Source organism: Lolium perenne, chromosome 2, assembly GCF_019359855.2.
Source record: "Lolium perenne isolate Kyuss_39 chromosome 2, Kyuss_2.0, whole genome shotgun sequence".
In the NCBI taxonomy this organism is placed as follows: Eukaryota; Viridiplantae; Streptophyta; class Magnoliopsida; order Poales; family Poaceae; genus Lolium; species Lolium perenne.
The window spans coordinates 295,598,413-295,618,644 of record NC_067245.2 but is presented as its reverse complement, the minus strand read 5'-3'; the positions used below and the strand labels follow the sequence as shown (position 1 = coordinate 295,618,644).

Sequence of the window (20,232 nt, the reverse complement as noted above, 5' to 3'; positions counted from 1 at the left end):
GTTTAAAATTTTAGTAAAAAATATTATTAGGTTAGTTTGCTAGGTCCAAATTCTGATTTGGATGTTGTGTATAACCGGTGCGAGATGCTCAAGGATAGATGCCTAGAGTTTGTGTCATCAACAAAATAATGGACGACATTAGAGTGATGGGTTTGAGAAGCTTCCACTAGTTTTGGAGGAAAGCCTAAAGAATGAAAGGTCAATATATAGTGAGGAGACGACGAAGGCTAGTAATTCAAAGGAAACATACAAAATATCAAGTTATCATTTTTCCATGAGTAACTTCTCGTTTACACCATAGAGAAGTGCCTAGTCGCGTGGCACAATGTTTATGCGACAAAAATGTGTGGTGTTTTAGGTACTAAAAACCTTAAATTCAAATATTTGTCCAATTAAATTTGAATACTGCATTTGTCCATCCTGCATTGGAACATTGGCTCTTGCTAGGAAATTACAACCCTGCTCTTAACCACCTATCATGGGGAAAATCATCCAAAAGTAACTTGCCAAATCGATGTCACCTTCGATGGAAAATGCACCACCTTTAGGACATACTCCGTAAAATAATGACAACCTAACTGTTTTATGCACTATGCTCTTGGTTTTGGATCAACTACAGACGAAATAAAACATACCAAAAAATATGGGGCATGAGCAAAGCAAGAACTGCCCACCAATGCAAGACCTAGACTCCCCTTTATCTGGATTCTAGAGGCACACAAGCATTAACATGTCCACAACAAATAACACACATTTTGATAAAAAAATGCCGCTCCAGCAAGATGAAATAAAATTGTGGCATGAATAATACTCCAATGTAAACAAATCGATCATGGACCATACTCCCAAGAATAACATGCCTGAATAAAAAACGTGGCTCCACAAGTATGGCGGAAATCTGGCGAGAACAAGGCCCACACATAAGGTTTATCATGAGGAGAGTGGGGATGAGGTGAACCGATGAACCACCGCCAACTACCATTTTATGGTATATATTTTAGCGTGCGGCAAGCATGTGACAAATTGATTGTGCTATCTTGTTTAATTCATAGAATATGGGAACATAGTTGTATAGTTTTGTTGTCTACTCCTAAGTTGGATGCATATTTAATATATCGGTTGTCCTTCCAAGAATTTCAACAACACATATTTTTATAATTCATGTTATGTTTTGCGCATATATATAAATTTTCATCCAATGATTTTTTATATTTTATATTTAGATTCATTTCTCTCTCCACATGAACAACTACGGGATGATATCTTAGATATGATTCTACCTTTCTACTTGATCCTAATTATGCTAAGTTAGTCCTTTAGTCTCAAAAGTATGAAAAACAAAGTAACAAAATTAAGATGCGTAAAATGACGAGACATAACTTCTACTTCCTCCATTCATAAATATAAAACGTCTTTGGATTTCAATTTGAACATCCAATGGTCTTATACTTATGAGTTAGGAGCAGACTGATGCTACCTTCTTTCATTTAGATTTATTTCACTATCCACATGAACAACTAGCAGGATGATATCTTAGATATGATTCTATCGTTCTACTTGTGTGAGCGTAATTAGGCTAATTATTCTTTACCCTCAAAAGTGAGAAAAAGTAAAATAAAAAAGCGTAAAATGACAAGACACAACGGCTTTAACCGAATTATTTTGGCTTCGGATTGTCTCTCGATGATCAAGAAAATCAATTCCTCCTCGAAAGATCGTTCGAGTATTGGTTCAGTGGTAGGCGATATTAGACGCCTAGCCTCTAGTTTCTCTTTTTGTGTTTTCATGCATGTTGGATGCGAGTTAAATGGGGCGGCACATCTATTGGCTAGGCGCAGTGAGTGTGATATTTGTAATATTTCCTTTGATGTTGTCCCGGATTATATCCGTGGAGTACTCTGTAATGATGTGTTTTAATCAATAAAGCGCCAATTTCCCTAGAAAAAGAACTTCTATTTCCTCCATTCTTAATATGAGGATTTTTTAGTTGAGCGGATTTGGTGCACCTAGCACCAATGCTCTTGATTTTTGTAATATTTAAAAATTGTACTTTGATTTTTCAGAACATAGAAGTCTCCGAGAGGTAGCAGGGTTGGAGGTCAGACAGTCCCGCTCAAGCTCTTCGGCGGCGGTAAGCTTGCGTGCTGGGGTCGAATGGGATCTGGGGCCGCCCACCCTCCCTCCGTCGATATAGGGGATCTGGTAGAGATGCTCTTAGACTAATTTACTAGTATGATTAAAAAAAGTTGGACTACATTTACCTCAACTTGATTTGCTAACTACTACTGCTCGTCATTGGATTCGTGGCTAATCTGACGGTAATAACATGAACACGACGCCTTCGTCTCCGAGACTCGGAATCTCTCCTCCGTTATTTGGTTGTGTTGAGTGCTGATCCAAGTCAAGCAGTCTCCTCCCGTCCTCCTCCGGTCCCGTCTCCGGTGGGCTCTCCACTCCCTCTGCTCAGCCCCCGGCCCGCAGCCATGGTGGAGAGGCGGCCGCGGAGGAAGCCGCTGGTGCTCGCGTCCACGCAGGCCCTCCTCGACTCGCTACCGGGGGACCGCCGCGGGCCGCCGCCGGAGCCGGTGCGCCTCAAGGCCGGCGTTCTCCGCTTCCCCGCCCGTTCCTCCGGCTCCAGATGCGGCGACTTCGGAGAGCTCGCGTCCTTTGTCGCCCTCCCCGCCTCCGCGCTCCGCCGGCTCGCCGTCGTCACAGGCACGCCGGTACGTGCGTCGTCCCGTTCGGCCTCAATTCCCGATCCTGGGGTGTAGTTGGGAGTTCGTTTACTTGGGGATGAATTTTGAAACCTTCGGTTCTGTGGATCACATTGTGTGGTCATACTGAATGCATGAGTGTCTGGGAATAATTAAGGATAAAATTTGTAGATGAATTGGATATGGCCGAGCTGTAATAGTAGATGTCTGGAACTTTGGTGCTACACAAACTAATCTCGTAGGGTACATAGTATATGCTACTATTTCTGTGAACTTGATTCAGTCAACCTAACCTATGTATTTGCTTGCTGTTATCATGATTTTGGGAACTCAATTTGGTACGTACGAATCTCTCCTGTTGAAATTATATGTAATAAACACCTATTAATCTGCAGGTGCTTGTCAAGAATACCGACAACAATGTTGGGAGGATTGTGAAAGCAGTAGTATTAGATCGCCCATCCCTCGATGAGTCCCAGAGAGAGCATCCTGACCCTGTGGCCTCAACCTCCTCCTCTGATCATGTGATGGGATGCTTACCCACTCGCTCATTTCCACCTAATGGCTCTGCACCTTTGGATGAAGATGTTGCTTATGTTAGCCCACTTTTGGCGTTCAACCTGGGAGTGCATGTTTCATGTCTCAAGCTTCTTATTCAGAAAGGCGGGGAGCCTTTCAAGTTTTGCTCTAAAGTTTATGATGACGGTGCTGCTAGCAGTGGGGCTGGTATTTCTCTACACCTAGAGCTTCTCCCGTGCCCGCAAGTGCCTAGATATGCTTTGCATTTACGGGTTTCTGTTGTGAGGATTCCTGATTGTGGCGTGCTTGCTTCACTAAAGATAAATTCGGCCAGTGGAGAAAGTGACTACCAAGATATGGTAGATCAAGGTTTAAATGAATACTTCAAGTCTGACAGGTTCCTAGCAAGAGGGGATGTTTTTTGCATACATAATGACTGGAACTGTGGCATGATCTCCTGCTTAGCATGCAACAAAGAGAACGATAGACTGCATCCTTCTAGTATGGTATACTTTAAGGTAAGTTTCCCACGTTTCTTGCTTTGGACATGTTTGTATGAAGAACCAAAGTTACAAAATAAATGTGATCTAGCCTCTAGCTAATATTTGCCCTCATTTTTTCATCCACAAGTATTAATGTGCTAATATTTGAATTACTCCACTAGGTAACCGGCATGGAACCATCAGATGATCCGATTCTTCGTGTTAACTGTGGTCAAACAGCCCTTGTGCTTGGGGGAAGTGCTTCTGCTCCAGTCCCTCCTTGCAGCTTCTTTGCTGCTTATGATGATTCAGTACCTTTGCATGGCGAAATTGTGGAGCAGTTAGCATCTATCATTGCACCAGCATTATGTCCTTCAAATATTTTACCAAGAATCAAGTTTTCCACTTTCTTGTATGGCCCATCAGGTTACTGCATTATAACTGCAGTCTCATCCATTTAAATTGTTTACTACTCAACTTTGAACTGAACTTTTTTTTTTGTCAAAACAAATGCTGGGGCTGCAGGATGTGGAAAAAGAACGGTAGTCAGGCATGTTGCTAACCATCTTGGTATGCATGTGGTGGAGTGTTGCTGTCACGATTTAATGACATCGTCAGAAAGCGGGGCATCTGCTGCGCTTGTGGCTGCCTTCAAAGAAGCTCAGAAGTATTCATCTTTTGTGCCTTTACTTTGTTATTCTCCCCAGTTGAAATTCGTTCCTGTTTTAGTTGCCAAACTCTTTTGTTTAGTTTTCCAGATGGTAGTGTTTACTTTGTTTCCTTCTTTGTCGAATACTCTTTTTTGAAGGTACTCTCCTTGTATAATACTTCTTCGCCACTTTGATGCAATTGGGAATACATCCTCAAATGAAGGCCCACAATCTGAGCAATCTGGTATTGCAGCAAACGTTGAGTCTGTCATCAAGCAGTACACTGGACAGCGTTGGGTTACGAAAGAGTCACTGCCAGCAAGGGATGTGATTGGAAATTCAGTAAGTCTTTGTTCTCCAAACTATTCGGTTTTAACAAGCTCATACGATGTAAAATCACCTTTGTACCAAGTTCCTTATTATGGAACCTCTTTGTTTTCAGTACCTTGTGGAACCTGAATGTGTAAGCTCGCTTCAAGTTATACTAGTGGCAACTGCAGACAATGCTGAAGGAATGCAGCAATCAGTCAGGCGATGCTTCCGCCATGAGGTCAACATGAAGACTATAAATGAAGACCAGAGGAAGAACTTGATATCTGAAACACTCCATGGTGTCTCGGCAGTTGCTGATGAGGTGTTTTTTTGTTTTCATTGAACCAGAATTAAGTTTTATGCTTTTACTAAAATCTCCTGCTTGTATGGTTTTCTTTTCAGAGTATCGATGAAAAGTTTGTAAAAGATATATCAGTGCAAACGTCTGGTTTCATGCCTAGGGATATACTTGCATTGGTTGCAGATGCTGGTGTATCATTTGCGCATAAAGTTGCAGTGGAGAAAAGTAGCAATGATAAGCTTGAGGATAGCATAGATGCGAGCTCTTCTACCACTCAGAATGAAGAAAATAAATTTTCTAAAGAAGATATTTTGTCTTCATTAGAACGGGCTAAGAAAAGGAACCGCGCTGCATTGGGTACACCGAAAGTAAAACATTAATCCCTGCCTTCCAGTATCTTATATCTTCAAGATTTCGTGCCCATATGCACCCATGAAACCATACAAGTCTGCTTTAGCTTTCTTTCTGCAACTCTCTGGTTTGATTATTTGTGTGCTATTAGGTTCCTGATGTCAAATGGGAGGATGTTGGTGGGCTTGAGGAAGTGAAGAAGGTTATTCTAGATACTATTCAGGTAAATTTGACCTGATTCATTGGTACAAATAAGATTTGGTTATTGTAGTTTGAGCACCAAAAGCTGGTTGAAGTAGGTTTGGAACTGCTAACTTGTCTTTTTTGTTTTGCTGTTATACAGTTACCTCTGATGTACAAGCATCTTTTTTCTTCTAAATTGCCGAAGAGATCAGGTGTCCTGTTATATGGACCCCCAGGCACTGGGAAGGTAGGTTTAGTGGGTTTTATACCTTGCCTGAATTGAGGTTGCATTCCCATTTGTCAAAAGATAGCCGTATCCAACTGCAACATGATGCATGCTCACTAGGATGTTTTCTCGTGATTTGTTAGACATTATTGGCGAAAGCAGTAGCAACTGAGTGCTCATTAAACTTTCTTAGCGTGAAAGGTCCAGAATTGATAAACATGTATGTTGGAGAATCAGAGAAGAATGTCAGGGATATCTTTGAGAAGGTATATTCATCTGCATAGGCCATGCAACTGCTGTAAAACATACATATATATACTTGGTTTCCAATTGTTCACTGTCAATTTCAGGCTAGGTCGGCACGCCCATGCGTAATTTTCTTCGATGAGCTTGACTCCCTTGCTCCTGCACGAGGATCCTCTGCAGATTCTGGAGGTGTGATGGATAGAGTGGTTTCCCAGGTATAATTAACTTCATTAGTGAGGTGGCAACTGATGTCACAGTTTTCCCTCTTGTTTTCAGTGTTAAGAGTGACCTAACTCACTTCCCCCTTTTTTTTTATCTCTTTACTAGTTGCTGGTGGAGATTGATGGGTTAAGTGATAATAGCCAGGTTAGTTCCTCATCTATGATATGCTAGTTTTTTGCCAGTGTTTCTTAGATGCATTGAAGGAAAACCATTTTCCATGCTATTCTCTAGGACCTCTTCATCATTGGGGCTACCAATAGGCCTGACCTTCTTGATTCGGCACTTCTCCGTCCTGGCCGATTTGATAAGCTTCTCTACGTTGGTGTAAATACTGAAGCATCATACAGGGAAAGGTACCCATTGATAGTTCTTCCTTTCACCAAATTCCAAAGTAGTTTGTACTAAATTATGATCTTCCTGTAATTGTCATGCAGAATACTGAAAGCACAAACACGCAAGTATAAGCTCCACAAGAATGTTTCTCTCTTGTCAATTGCTCAGCACTGTCCTCCAAACTTCACCGGTGCTGATATTTATGCATTATGCGCGGATGCATGGTTTCATGCTGCTAAGCGTTCCGTGAGTATCTGCACTTCCCTGCTGGCAACTTATGTGTTTCTTAGCTGTGCTGTGTTGGACTTACACGCTGGTATTTGAAGGTTGAAACACTTGAAGGTGATCCTTCAAGAAATAACGAAGCCATTGCTGAGGAAGTCATTGTCGAGACTGGTGATTTTATGACGGTAATATTCAAATCATTTTTCAGCAAGCACAATAAGTATCTGTTGGTCATATCTTAAGAGTTGAACTATTTTTCTTACTACACAGGTGCTTGGCGATATCTCACCATCATTGACAATGGAGGAGTTGCAAAACTATGAACAGTTGAGGCAGAAGATCGAAGGACCTTCTAGATCATAAGGACTTCACTAGTAGCTATAACAAATGTGTTTTTGCACCTCCCAGCTATTGCCTGAGTGTACAGCCGTCAACTTTCTTCCGTGGATTTTGTGTGTGTGTGTAGAGAGTGAATTAGAAAATAGACTGTTGCCAGAGCATTCCTAGCTCCATGTATGAATAATAGCTGGGTGTTTGCCTTCCACAATTCCCCTGCATTTGGCAATTGTGGCCATGTTGTATGCACGTTCCAGCAATGAGTTTGGCATATTTTCTGGGTATTACAAAGCAGAACTAGCAGCATACCCAGGAATTTTCTGTTCCGTGTTCATACTTCAACAAAATCAATATCAGTATATAATAAAAAAATAGTTTTATATTTGATCTTGGCAACCTGTCATACAACAGAGTGACTTGCAAGATTAGCTTCTCTGTTTTCAGCAGGAAGATGGCACGATAGAGATGCTGTAGCGGCAAAGATGACACGATATAGATGCTGTAGCGTGTTGCTGCCTGGACGTTGCAGGCCACGGTTAACGTAGCCGTGTATGATACATTTTGATTTCTAACCTTTTGAACTATGCTCTGTGATCACATGTTTGATAGGAAATTTGTATTCACAAAAAGAATAAGAGATTCACACTTTCCTTTTTGCTGTATCCAACTGCTGCAAACTAAACTAGACACCTGATAAATTGAAGACCCTAACTAGCCCTGGCTCTAAGCTAGACCTGTTAAAGAAGCAGCAACCTATTTATTTAGTGGACTAAACTAGCATGTGAAGCGAAGGCTTTGAATTGCGGATCCTGGATGTCTTCTCCCACAGTTCCACCAAAGCCGAAGGACTGGTTGCTTTGAGCTCAACATACCCTTTGCTTGCCATTACACCATCAATTTCCCTTGTACCCAAAGAGGCAATAAACTTAATGCAAGCATCCTTCAACCTGCCGCAATGATACCGATCAGCCAAAGCCAGCGTAGTCATCACGGTCTTCACATCAATGGTCTCACAGAGGATGCTTTCACATATTATCTTGAGCCTCTCCATGGCGTAGCGATCCGCGGTGACAAGCAAGTGCCGGGTCATCTCTTTATAGTCGTTGCCGCCAAGACGGTCCATGGCGGGCGACAGCGAGTCGGTGTAGATGAAATGGAGCAGGGCCTCGAAGACGGCGGGCTGCATGTCACCGATGGTAATACGACCTGGGTCGTTTTTGCTCATCTCGCCGTAGAGCTCCGCCTTGAAGACGGGCGACCGCATCGCGAGCACCGTCTTGTGGGCAGGAAAATCCTCTTTTCCGACATTGAAAACCACGTCTGTGCCCTCCTTCTCCCGAAGCAGCTTGCTCAGATGATCCGTGATGTTGGACGGCGGCAGCTTGGCAAACTTCTCCACTACATCGGCGACGTTCTTTGCCTCCTTGAGAATTGCTATGTGGCAGGCCACAATGATGCGATCAAAGCGAAGGTAAGGCGACGCCTCCAGCTCGCTCCTCTTCATGAACTCGAGATATATCATGTCATTACGACCGGAATCGAATTCCGCTGTCACCGTGTGATGCGGCGAAGATCCGGTTAGGTCAACAAAGCTTAGCTTCACGGATGCCACCACCCTGGTGTCGTCCTTCTTGTTCTGTAGCTGGAGGCACAGCTCCAGGTAGTCTTGATTATCTGTGAGTCCTCGGAGGTAGTACACAATTTTCCATTCGTAACCGCAGACGGAGAAGACGGGCGATCTGCCGGACTCACCGGGTCGCCCCCGGTGGTAGCTGTATCCTGAGATCTCGCACACGTGGAAACCCTGCACCGTCTTCGCGGCCGCCGGCGAGCCCTGCGACGCATTGAGCACGTGAGTTATGGTGTTTCCCATCGGTGATTTCCTTGTCTTGCTCTGGGTAGGTCGGGCTGAGGACTAGGGTTTCGATCTTGGGGTTTATTTGCGTGGAGACGAAGCGGGGGAGGAGATAGAGGCAGAGGAAGGCGACGGACGTGGCCGCTGGGTCGTAGCCGGGCGCTGACACCAGGGCTAGGCCCGTTATCATTGTACTCGTGGGCCGTGGCAGACCGCGCGCGGATGAGAAACCGTCGCGAGTCCTCGTGTGCCAAGATATTGTTTGTGTAGAGGCTGATACGGAAATTTACTTCTGATCCGAGGTGCATATTCTTCTGCTACTCAAAAAAATATTTTAAAATATTCAAAAAGAATTGAACTAAAATTTCACGCGTACATGTTGACATAGTAGGTGTGCATGCTAATTTTCGTGGAAAGCTGACATTTTTGTGTCTTGTGTAATAAAGATAAAGAAATGTCTCAATAAAAACTATATTTTAGCACTAAATTTTATCTTTTTACACACGACACAAATAATTTTTTTTTGTGAAACAACTTTGCGAGCATACAGAATGTTGAGATGTATGTGCCACATTTTTTATCGAAATTTTTGATATTTTAAAATGCATTTAAAACTCATTTTGAAAAAAACAGGATCATCTACACGAACTTGTACCAGATATAATGGCTACCTCTCAAGGAAAAAAATAGCGCCTTAAATGAAATAGTGTGGTCCTTCTTTAAACGCTATGCAAGTTATAACGTGCTAATAGTACACTATTTTTTAAATAGCGTTTCGCAAAAAAATAGAAAATTGATAACTATAGCATGTATATCAAGTATTTCATCGGCTAAAAAAAACAGCGTCAGATCGAGCTCCTGTGTCGAACACGTGCAAGCCCTGTAGCGCCTTCGGGGGGTTGTGCGAGTCTAGCAACGCCTTGGACACATCGGTTATGGTGGCGCAGTGTGTGGACGTCGGGCTTCCGATCGCTACTTGGTTTGTCTTGCTTGGGTAGGTGGAGGCGAGGAGTAGGTTTTCTTAGGGTTTATTGCGTGGAGGTGGAGAGTTGGAGATGAAGCAGGAGAGGTCGCGAGGCCTTACATAGAGACAGAGGAAGGCCACAGACTTAAAGTGCACTTCATCATGACAATGAGTCAGTGACATCGGGGCCTGAAGGTATGCTAGGAGTCAGGACTCCTCGTATGCAGATCAGAAACCATCGTGTCCCGATTGCACTGACTCATGGATATTATTTACAATGCTTCTTTAATTATTTTTCTGTGAAAAACAATGCTTGTCTAATTGAGCATGCATGCCAAATGGCAATGGAGCGTCCCTTAGAGCATCTCCAGCCGTGAACCAGGAGAGGGTTAGGTCTTTTCCCGTCAGCCCCTCCTCCGTAAGCTTGCAGATCCGCCTGACAGCGCGGGTCAGCTGAGGCGAGTCGGAGAAGTGGGGGCAGTGCGTCCATGACGGAAGCTCGGTGGCGGGGCAGTTCTTGAATGGCGGCAGCTTCCTGTCGCTCGCGGGGTCGGAGACGTCCTTCAAGTAGAAGAAACCCCCAGACCAGTACCTCGTGGATTCATGGCGGTCGGTAGGGGGGTAGACGCGGCCCGGGCGGATTATGAAGGTGACGGATCCGCAAGTCGCCAATTCGGAAGTTTGGCGGATCTTCTCCTTCTTGACAGAAAAGTAGTATTGGAAGAGAGGAAGCTCTGGAGTTACCCGGAGGTGGCCTTCGCAGAGAGCGACGTGGTTGCTGATGGCGAGCAAACTATTCGGAGATATGTTATGGGGTTGGAGCCCATACGTCTTCAGAATCTCCCGGAAGAAGTCTGAAGGCGGAAATGAAAATCCGCGCTCCACCAGTGCCTTCGTCAGCACCATCTCGTCGTCCCTTGGAGCCGGAGCTGGTTCGTTTGGAACTGACCTCCAGCTTCCGGGTTGCAGGAAACCCTCCGCCTCGAGGTTCTTCAATTCCATCTCGGTGGTGGTACAGGGCCACCACTTTCCCTTGGCTTCGGAGTCGCGCTTCCGAGCTTTCGATTTCTTGGCAGCCTCTTCCGCCTGCTGCTCCGTCTGACCCGCCCCGGAGGTTTTTTCCGGGTGAGCTGAGGTCCCCTCAGTCTCCTTGCCGGAATCCTTTGAAGGATCCAGCCTCACTGGAGCGAAGGGAGGAGGGGCGGAGGAGATTGGCGTCGCCATGATCGGTTCCGAGGTCGGAGGCGGAGTTGTTGAAGACATCTGAAGAAAAAGAGTTTGGCGGAAACTTTCCTCAGTCGGATCCCACATCGTCTTCCCCAGGTTCACCCCTACCAACTACGGCGCAAAAGTGAAGCTCGAAGCTTACCGTAATGGCGTGTGCGGCGGTCGGAGTTGCTGGCGGCGAGTTTTTCCGCGCGGTGGCTCGCCGGAGTTAAGAACACGAAGAACACTGCGGCGGAGGGCTCGCTCCGGCGATGCTCCGGTGACTTTCCGGCAGGTTTCGGCGCGGCGGAGGAAGGGCTCACGGGCGGCGCTCGGCAGAGAGGTGAGAAGGGGGTGAATGAGGGGTAAAGGGGTCGACGGCTGATATTTATAGGCTGAGGGGATAAGATTCGTGTTCCGCATCCTGTGGTCGGAACGCAAGCGTCGCGCCGTTGGATGCGTGACACGTGTCCCAAACCCTAGCGGTAAATATGGCTAGAGATAAGTTACCGCGCAAATCGCGCGAAAATGGCGCCAGAATTGGCGGAACCGTTTGAGTCTTTTAAGATTCCGGGTAATTGCATGAAGATAAGTTGGCTCTCGTTCGCGAGCAGGGAGTAACCCGGAAATGTTCTTTGGAACGTCGATGGATGAAGTCCCGCAGATTGAGAGCATTTTCCGGCTGTAAGTTGGAAAAAGAAGAAAATGCAAAGTTGGAGCTCTTCAAGTTTCTCCGCGTTGCCGACGATGCCGGAAACCTAAGGAGCAAGCATGGCGAAAACTGCAGGCGAAACTCGGAGAACTCTGGGGGCTACTGTTGTGGGTATACTTCATGGGTGTACCATCGACAGTGCCTAGATCCGGCAAGCCCGGGTGGCCCACAGACGGTGATGAGGCATGTGGCCCATCGGGCGGCCCAGCTTGTCGTTGATCATGAAGGAAGAAGTCCAGCCCAGATCGCAGGGCCGGATCCGTACCGACGTAGGAGTGACCCGGATCCATGGAGGCCCATGAGGGACCCGGATCCAGGACGACGAGTATGGAAGGCGGATCCGTGGCGTGCACGGCAAGATATTGTACCGTAGCTAGGCTATCTGTAATCCGGCTAGGACTCTCCATGTAAACCCTAGATCCGTGCGCCTTTATAAGCTGGATCCCGGGAGCCCTAGGGGCACAACCACAACTCATTGTAACAACGCGAAAGCGCCCAGATAATTCCAGACAAGCAGCAGTAGGCCCTGTCATCGTGCAGGTGTTCCGAAGCTGGGTAAATCGCGTACCACCGTCCCGTGTGCACTCCGCCCTATGGCCCCTACTTCTTCTCCCCCTCGTGAGGATCCCTCCTCCGAGGTACCATCGATTAGGCAACGACAGTTGGGTCTCCCCAAGCCGAAATTCGACGCTATTTAGCGTCAGATGGATGTAAAGTTTGGTCTGGAAGGCCTATTTTTTCAGCGGCGAACCTAGGATGGATGAACTTTTTCGACAAATAACGGCAAATTCAGATAAAACAAGACGAAATTTGTTCAAACATAGGCGAAATTTAAAGATATTTAACATATATAGGCGAGAGCTCGTACATATATAGGCCGAATTCGTAATATATTTGAATTCGGCCACATGAAAACAAAAACTAGATTTAATAACGGCCTTCTACATGCCGAAATGGCGGTAGAAGGCCCTGTAGTCGCCACCGTCGTCTTCATCGCTCGAGTTGCCGGCGTCCTCGACTGGCGGCGCCTCGTACCAACGGCTTGATCCAGCACCAGGGTCGCCACGTGGCGGCGTCGGCCGGTAGAGCTCGTCATCGATGCTCTCCTCGAGCTTGAAGAGTGGCACGGGAACGGGCGCGACGGTCGGTCCAGCGGCGCGGACGGCGCGTTGCCACGCGGCAGCCAAGTCCAGCAGTCGCCTCTGCTGCTCTGCCTCCTGCCGCTCCCAGTCCCGCCTGGACCAGTCGAGCGCGGCGTCCATGGGGAGCGCGTTGTCGGCGGGTGATACGTCTCCAACGTATCGATAATTTCTTATGTTCCATGCTACTTTATTGATGATACCTACATGTTTTATGCATACTTTATGTCATATTTATGCATTTTCCGGCACTAACCTATTAACAAGATGCCGAAGAGCCGCTTGTCAAGTTTTCTGCTATTTTTGGTTTCAGAAATCCTAGTAAGGAAATATTCTCGGAATTGGACGAAATCAACGCCAGTGATCTTATTTTTCCACGAAGCTTCCGTAACACCGGGAGATACGGCGGGGGCGACGAGGCGACGCCACACCAGGGCGGCGCGGCCCAGGCCCTGGCCGCGCCGGCCTGTGGTGTGGGCCCCTCGTGGCGCCCCCTGACCTACCTCTTCCGCCTACTTAAGCCTTCGTCGATAATAACTCCAGTACCGAGAGCCACGATACGGAAAACCTTCCAGAGACGCCGCCGCCGCTAATCCCATCTTGGGGGATTCAGGAGATCGCCTCCGGCACCCTGCCGGAGAGGGGAATCATCTCCCGGAGGACTCTTCACCGCCATGGTCGCCTCCGGAGTGATGAGTGAGTAGTTCACCCCTGGACTATGGGTCCATAGCAGTAGCTAGATGGTCGTCTTCTCCTAATTGTGCTATCATTGTTGGATCTTGTGAGCTGCCTAACATGATCAAGATCATCTATCTGTAATGCTACATGTTGTGTTTGTTGGGATATGATGAATATGGAATACTATGCTATGTTGATTATCAATCTATTATGTGTTGTTTAGGATCTTGCATGCTCTCCGTTGCTAGTAGAGGCTCTGGCCAAGTTTTTGCTTGTAACTCCAAGAGGGAGTATTTATGCTCGATAGTGGGTTCATGTCTCCATTAAATCTGGGGGAGTGACAGAAACCTCTAAGGTTGTGGATGTGCTGTTGCCACTAGGGATAAAACATCAATGCTATGTCTAAGGATATATTTGTTGATTACATTACGCACCATACTTAATGCAATTGTCTGTTGTTTGCAACTTAATACTGGAGGGGGTTCGGATGATAACCTGAAGGTGGACTTTTTAGGCATAGATGCATGCTGGATAGCGGTCTATGTACTTTGTCGTAATGCCCAATTAAATCTCACAATACTCATCATAACATGTATGTGCATGGGCATGCCCTCTTTATTTGTCAATTGCCCAACTGTAATTTGTTCACCCAACATGCTTATTCTTATGGGAGAGACACCTCTAGTGAACTGTGGATCCCGGTCCATTCTTTTAAATCGAATACAATCAACTGCAATACTCGTTCTACTGTTCTCTGCAAACAATCATCATCCACACTATACATCTAATCCTTTGTTACAGCAAGCCGGTGAGATTGACAACCTCACTGTCACGTTGGGACAAAGTATCTTGGTTGTGTTGTGCAGGTTCCACGTTGGCGCCGGAATCCCTGGTGTTGCGCCGCACTACACTCCGTCGCCATCAACCTTCAACGTGCTTCTTGGCTCCTACTGGTTCGATAATCCTTGGTTTCTTACTGAGGGAAAACTTGCTGCTGTACGCATCACACCTTCCTCTTGGGGTTCCCAACGGACGCGTGCTGTACGCGTATCAAGACTGTTTTCTGGTGCCGTTGCCGGGGAGATTAAGACACGCTGCAAGGGGAGTCTCCACCTCCAATCTCTTTACTTTGTTTTTATCTTGCTTTATTTTATTTACTACTTTGTTTGCTGCATTATATCAAAACACAAAAAAATTAGTTGCTAGCTTTACTTTATTTACTATCTTGTTCTCCATATTAAAAACACAAAAAAAATTAGTTACTTGCATTTACTTTATCTAGTTTGCTTTTATTTACTATTGCTAAAATGGGTACTCCTGAAAATACTAAGTTGTGTGACTTCACAACCACAAATAATAATGATTTCTTATGCACACCTATTGCTCCACCTGCTACTACAGCAGAATTCTTTGAAATTAAACCTGCTTTACTGAATCTTGTTATGCGAGAGCAATTTTCTGGTGTTAGTTCTGATGATGCTGCTGCCCATCTTAATAATTTTGTTGAATTATGTGAAATGCAAAAGTATAAGGATGTACATGGTGACATTATAAAATTAAAATTGTTTCCTTTCTCATTAAGAAGAAGAGCTAAAAATTGGTTGCTATCTCTGCCTAAGAATAGTATTGATTTATGGACTAAATGCAAGGATGCTTTTATTGGTAGATATTATCCTCCTGCTAAAATTATATCTTTGAGAAGTAGCATAATGAATTTTAAACAATTGGATACTGAGCATGTAGCACAAGCATGGGAAAGAATGAAATCTTTGGTTAAAAATTGCCCAACCCATGGACTGACTACTTGGATGATCATCCAAACCTTTTATGCAGGACTGAATTTTTCTTCACGGAACTTATTGGATTCAGCTGCTGGAGGTACCTTTATGTCCATCACTCTAGGCGATGCAACAAAGATTCTTGATAATATGATGATTAATTACTCTGAATGGCACACAGAAAGAGCTCGACAAGGTAAGAAGGTAAATTCTGTTGAAGAAACCTCTTCCTTGAGTGATAAGATTGATGCTATTATGTCTATGCTTGTGAATGGTAGGACTAATGTTGATCCTAATAATGTTCCGTTAGCTTCATTGGTTGCCCAAGAAGAACATGTTGATGTGAATTTCATTAAAAATAACAATTACAATAATTCTAGGTCATATCCTGCTAATGGTAACTCTTATGGTAGATATGTTTCACCTAATGAGGAAAAGATGTTAGAAATTGAAAGATCTACCAAGAGCTTTATGCAATCACAATATGAGCAAAATAAATTGTTTACTAAAACTATGAATGAACAATCTACCTTGTTGAAAAATATAGGAAATCAACTTGAAAATCTGAATATGGATATCTCTGGGTTGCAAACTAAACTTGCAAATGCTGAAAACCGAATCTCATACATGTCTGCGTCACAATCTTCCTTAATTAATAAAATGGCTGCTAAACCTGAGGATATTGGTAATAAAATTCTTACTACAGCAAACGCCATCCAAGTTAGAATTAATGAGAATATAAGATTGAAGGCCGAATTGCGTGCTAGGTGGGAAAAAGAAGAAAATGCTAAAAAAGATAATATAGCTAAAGTTTGGACTATTACCACCACTAGTAATGCTAATGCTCCACATGTTGCTGCACCTCCTACTATTAATGGTAAAATAATTGGTGTTGGCAATGTTTCCACTTCTAATGCAAAGCCTGCAAAACTGCCTGAAATTGCTAAAACTGCTGAAACTGCCTGTGATAAAACTGCTGAAATTTTTTCCAACATTGGGGACAATGATCCCATTGCTTTAGATTATAATGGTTTAGATTTTGATGATTGCCACATCTCTGAAGTTATAAAGTTCTTACAAAAACTTGCTAAAAGTCCTAATGCTAGTGCTATAAATTTGGCCTTTACAAAACATATTACAAATGCTCTCATAAAAGCTAGAGAAGAGAAATTAAATCGCGAAGCTTCTATTCCTAGGAAGCTAGAGGATGGTTGGGAGCCCATCATTAAGATGAAGGTCAATGACTTTGATTGTAATGCTTTGTGTGATCTTGGTGCAAGTATTTCCGTTATGCCTAGAAAAATCTATAATATGCTTGACTTGTCACCATTGAAAAATTGTTATTTGGATGTTAATCTTGCTGATAACTCTACAAAGAAACCTTTGGGGAGAGTTGATAATGTTCGCATTACCGTTAACAATAACCTTGTCCCCGTTGATTTTGTTGTCTTGGATATTGAATGCAATGCATCTTGTCCCATTATATTGGGAAGACCTTTTCTTCGAACTGTTGGTGCTATTATTGACATGAAGGAAGGTAATATTAAATATCAATTTCCTCTCAAGAAAGGTATGGAACACTTCCCTAGAAAGAGAATGAAGTTACCTTTTGATTCTATTATTATAACAAATTATGATGTTGATGCTTCATCTCTTGATAATACTTGATACACACTTTCTGCGCCTAGCTGAAAGGCGTTAAAGAAAAGCGCTTATGGGAGACAACCCATGATTTTACTACAGTACTTTTATTTTATATTTGAGTCTTGGAAGTTGTTACTACTGTAGCAACCTCTTCTTATCTTATTTTTGTTGCATTGTGTAGGGATTCGTTGCATAGAAAACAAAAATTTTCCTACCGCGAACACGCAATCCAAGCCAAGATGCAATCTAGAAGACGGTAGCAACGAGGGGATGATCGAGACTCACCCTTGAAGAGTTCCAAAGCCTACAAGATGAGGCTCTTGTTGCTGCGGTAGACGTTCACTTGCCGCTTGCAAAAGCGCATAGAAGATCTTGATCACGGCGCCACGAACGGGCAGCACCTCCGTACTCGGTCACACGTTCGGTGTTGATGAAGTTGACGTCCACCTCCCCGTTCCAGCGGGCATTGGAAGTAGTAGCTCCTCTTGAATCCGGCAGCACGACGGCGTGGTGTTGGTGGTGGTGGAGAATCCCGGCGGAGCTTCGCTAAGCGTGCGGGGAAGAAGGAGGAGTGGGGCGGCTAGGGTTTGGGGAGAGGGGGGCGCCGGCCACTTGAGGGGTGCGGCCACCTTGTGGTGTTTGGGTGGCCGGCCCCCTCCCCTTGGCCCTCATTATATAGGTGGAACACCCAAGAGTTGGTCTACAAGTCTTCGAATAAGACCCCAAACCAAAACCTTCCATATCACATGAAACCTACCCAAGCTAGGACTCCCACTAGAGGTGGGATTCCCACCTTCCTTTGGGAGGGGGTGGCCGGCCACCTTGGTGGAGCCCAAGGTGGACTCCCCCTCCTAGGGTTGGCCGGCCATGGGCGGTGGAGTCCTTCCGGGACTCCGCCTTCCTTAGTGATTTCTTCCGGACTTTTCTAGAACCTTCTAGAACCTTCCGTAGAACCTTCCGGATTATTTTAAATCTTATAAAATGACTTCCTATATATGAATCTTATTCTCCGGACCATTCCGGAACTCCTCGTGATGTCCGGGATCTTATCCGGGACTTCGAACAAAACTTCGAACTCCATTCCATATTCAAGTTCTACCATTTAAACATCAAACCTTAAGTGTGTCACCCTACGGTTCGTGAACTATGCGGACATGGTTGAGTACTCTCTCCAACCAATAACCAATAGCGGGATCTGGAGATTGATACGTCCAAAACGTATCTACTTTCCCGAACACTTTTGCTATTGTTTTGCCTCTAATTTGTGTATTTTGGATGCATCTAACACGGACTAACGCTGTTTTCAGCAGAACTGTTCTGGTGTCTCGTTTTTGTGCAGAAATCCAACTTTCGGGAAAATCCTCGGAATTTATGCAGAAGGTCCTATTTTCCCAGAATACTGACGGAGCCAGAAGGACAAGTAAGGTGGAGGCCCGAGGGCCCCACACCATAAGGCGGCGCGGCCTAGGGGGGCCCGCGCGGCCCTATGGTGTGGCCCCCTCGGCCGGCCTCCGACGCCCTCTGTGGTGACCCGGCATACCACTGCATGGTGTAGTATGCAAGTCTGATATAACACCAATGAAACACCGTTCCACTAGTATTATATCGCTCAGAGTGGTACAACAGAAACATATGCGGGTCCAAGGTATGTCTATAGAATTACAACATTGACTCTATTACATAAGATCATCACAGCCTCCTACTTTACAATGAGGTAAATCTGCAAATAAACTCCAGAAGAACGACTCGTAGTCTAATCCTATCACGAACTCTATTTGTAGAGTATTTGACTAGCTATAGAGGCTATGAATAGATTCTAGCTAAGTAGGAGCTAGGTATAGGAAGCTAGTTCCCTTCTATGGCTAAACTAGGTTTTCTCCTTTGAAGGATGTGTAACTGACTCCTCTGACAGGGTCCTGTCTCTTGAAGTAGTTGTTGACTCCTCGGTCTTCGAGTTGCACTGTAGATCCTCCTTCGATGCTTCCATATCTAAGCAGGGGATTTAAGAGTGGGATGAGTACGAGCGTACTCAACAAGTTCATTATAGGAAAGAGGTGTTTAATGCACTAGCTACGGCATTAGACCAGAAAGTCTAATACCAATGCAGGTTTTCATAACCATTTCTTCAAAAGGTTGCTTTTATTCAGAAGAACTATGTCCGTCAGCCTTCACCGGTTTACTAGAACTTCATGGAGTTCCTTTCCGGCAGCGTTCGCAGTTCCATATCCCGAACAGGAGTGTCGTCACGGTTCTTTACACTCTGCAGAGGTGTGTTGCTTTACCCATAAGAGATCTTAACCTTGGTGCCAACCGGGCATATGTTCCCGTCCACACTTCCTTTGGTGTGAGGCCCGGTATAAGGTCTAGCCAATCATGTTCCTCCGCTACCTCGAACACCCACCCTTTGTTGCATGCCCCGACCCTGGGTCCTCGCCGGTCCCATTATTCCCACTCACGGGTGGACCCCGACCACGACGACAGTTTGGGATCGAACCAAACTCCTTCGCCGGTAGCTGCAACCCATCATAGACCGCAATACCGTGGGGACTTTAGGCTTCCCCAGCCCACCGCTTGCACTTCGAGCGACAAGTGTCTACGGTCTATGCCGTGGGGACTTAAGGCTTCCCCAGCCCACCGCTTGCCCTGACAGATACAAGTGTCTACGGTAAAGCGCATCCGTTGATGAACGAGAGGTGGAAACACTTTTGACTACTCTGTCCCACTCCGGATCTTATGGTTAACACGGATATTACGGCACAAGAATCATCAAGCGACATTTGTTGTTTAATCCTAGATGGATATAAGCCCGTGCAATGGAACCTCCACCATATCAACACAATCCATGGTTCCATTGCCCACCACATAGTCATATTCATAGTTATGAAAGTAGTGGTTTTGATTTTTATGCAATAGTGATAACCATAATACTTTGCAAGTAATTTGATAGAAATAATCAAATGACATGAGCAAGTGATGAACTTGCCTTTCTTGACTGCAAGATTATGCAGGCAAGGTCTTCGATACGCAATAACTCCAAATTCTGAAATAGCATCATCGTCCGGTAAGGACGATGTTTAAAAGATTGGCAAGGATGCAATAATGCATAAGTATGAGATGCAATCGTTCTAAACGTGTCCTAACCCCGATGATTTAGAA

The 20,232-nt window shown here is 45.0% G+C and overlaps 2 protein-coding genes across 2 annotated transcripts; one reads left to right on the top strand and one right to left on the bottom strand.

Moving 5' to 3' along the window:
* The first annotated feature begins 2,343 nt into the window (after positions 1–2,343).
* Positions 2,344–7,406, top strand: LOC127336159 (peroxisomal ATPase PEX6). Its single transcript, XM_051362941.2, has 16 exons — positions 2,344–2,723; positions 3,110–3,751; positions 3,898–4,141; positions 4,241–4,382; positions 4,524–4,707; positions 4,808–4,999; positions 5,080–5,346; positions 5,481–5,552; positions 5,673–5,759; positions 5,882–6,004; positions 6,089–6,199; positions 6,312–6,350; positions 6,438–6,559; positions 6,641–6,785; positions 6,866–6,949; positions 7,035–7,406. Exons 1-16 carry the CDS (start codon positions 2,484–2,486, stop codon positions 7,125–7,127), a joined length of 2,787 nt encoding a protein of 928 aa, XP_051218901.1. The 5' UTR covers positions 2,344–2,483; the 3' UTR covers positions 7,128–7,406.
* A 463-nt stretch (positions 7,407–7,869) lies between these two features.
* Positions 7,870–8,973, bottom strand: LOC127329429 (BTB/POZ and MATH domain-containing protein 1-like). Its single transcript, XM_051355948.1, has one exon. The coding sequence runs from the start codon at positions 8,971–8,973 to the stop codon at positions 7,870–7,872; it is 1,104 nt and encodes a 367-aa protein (XP_051211908.1).
* Between the last annotated feature and the right edge of the window lie 11,259 nt (positions 8,974–20,232).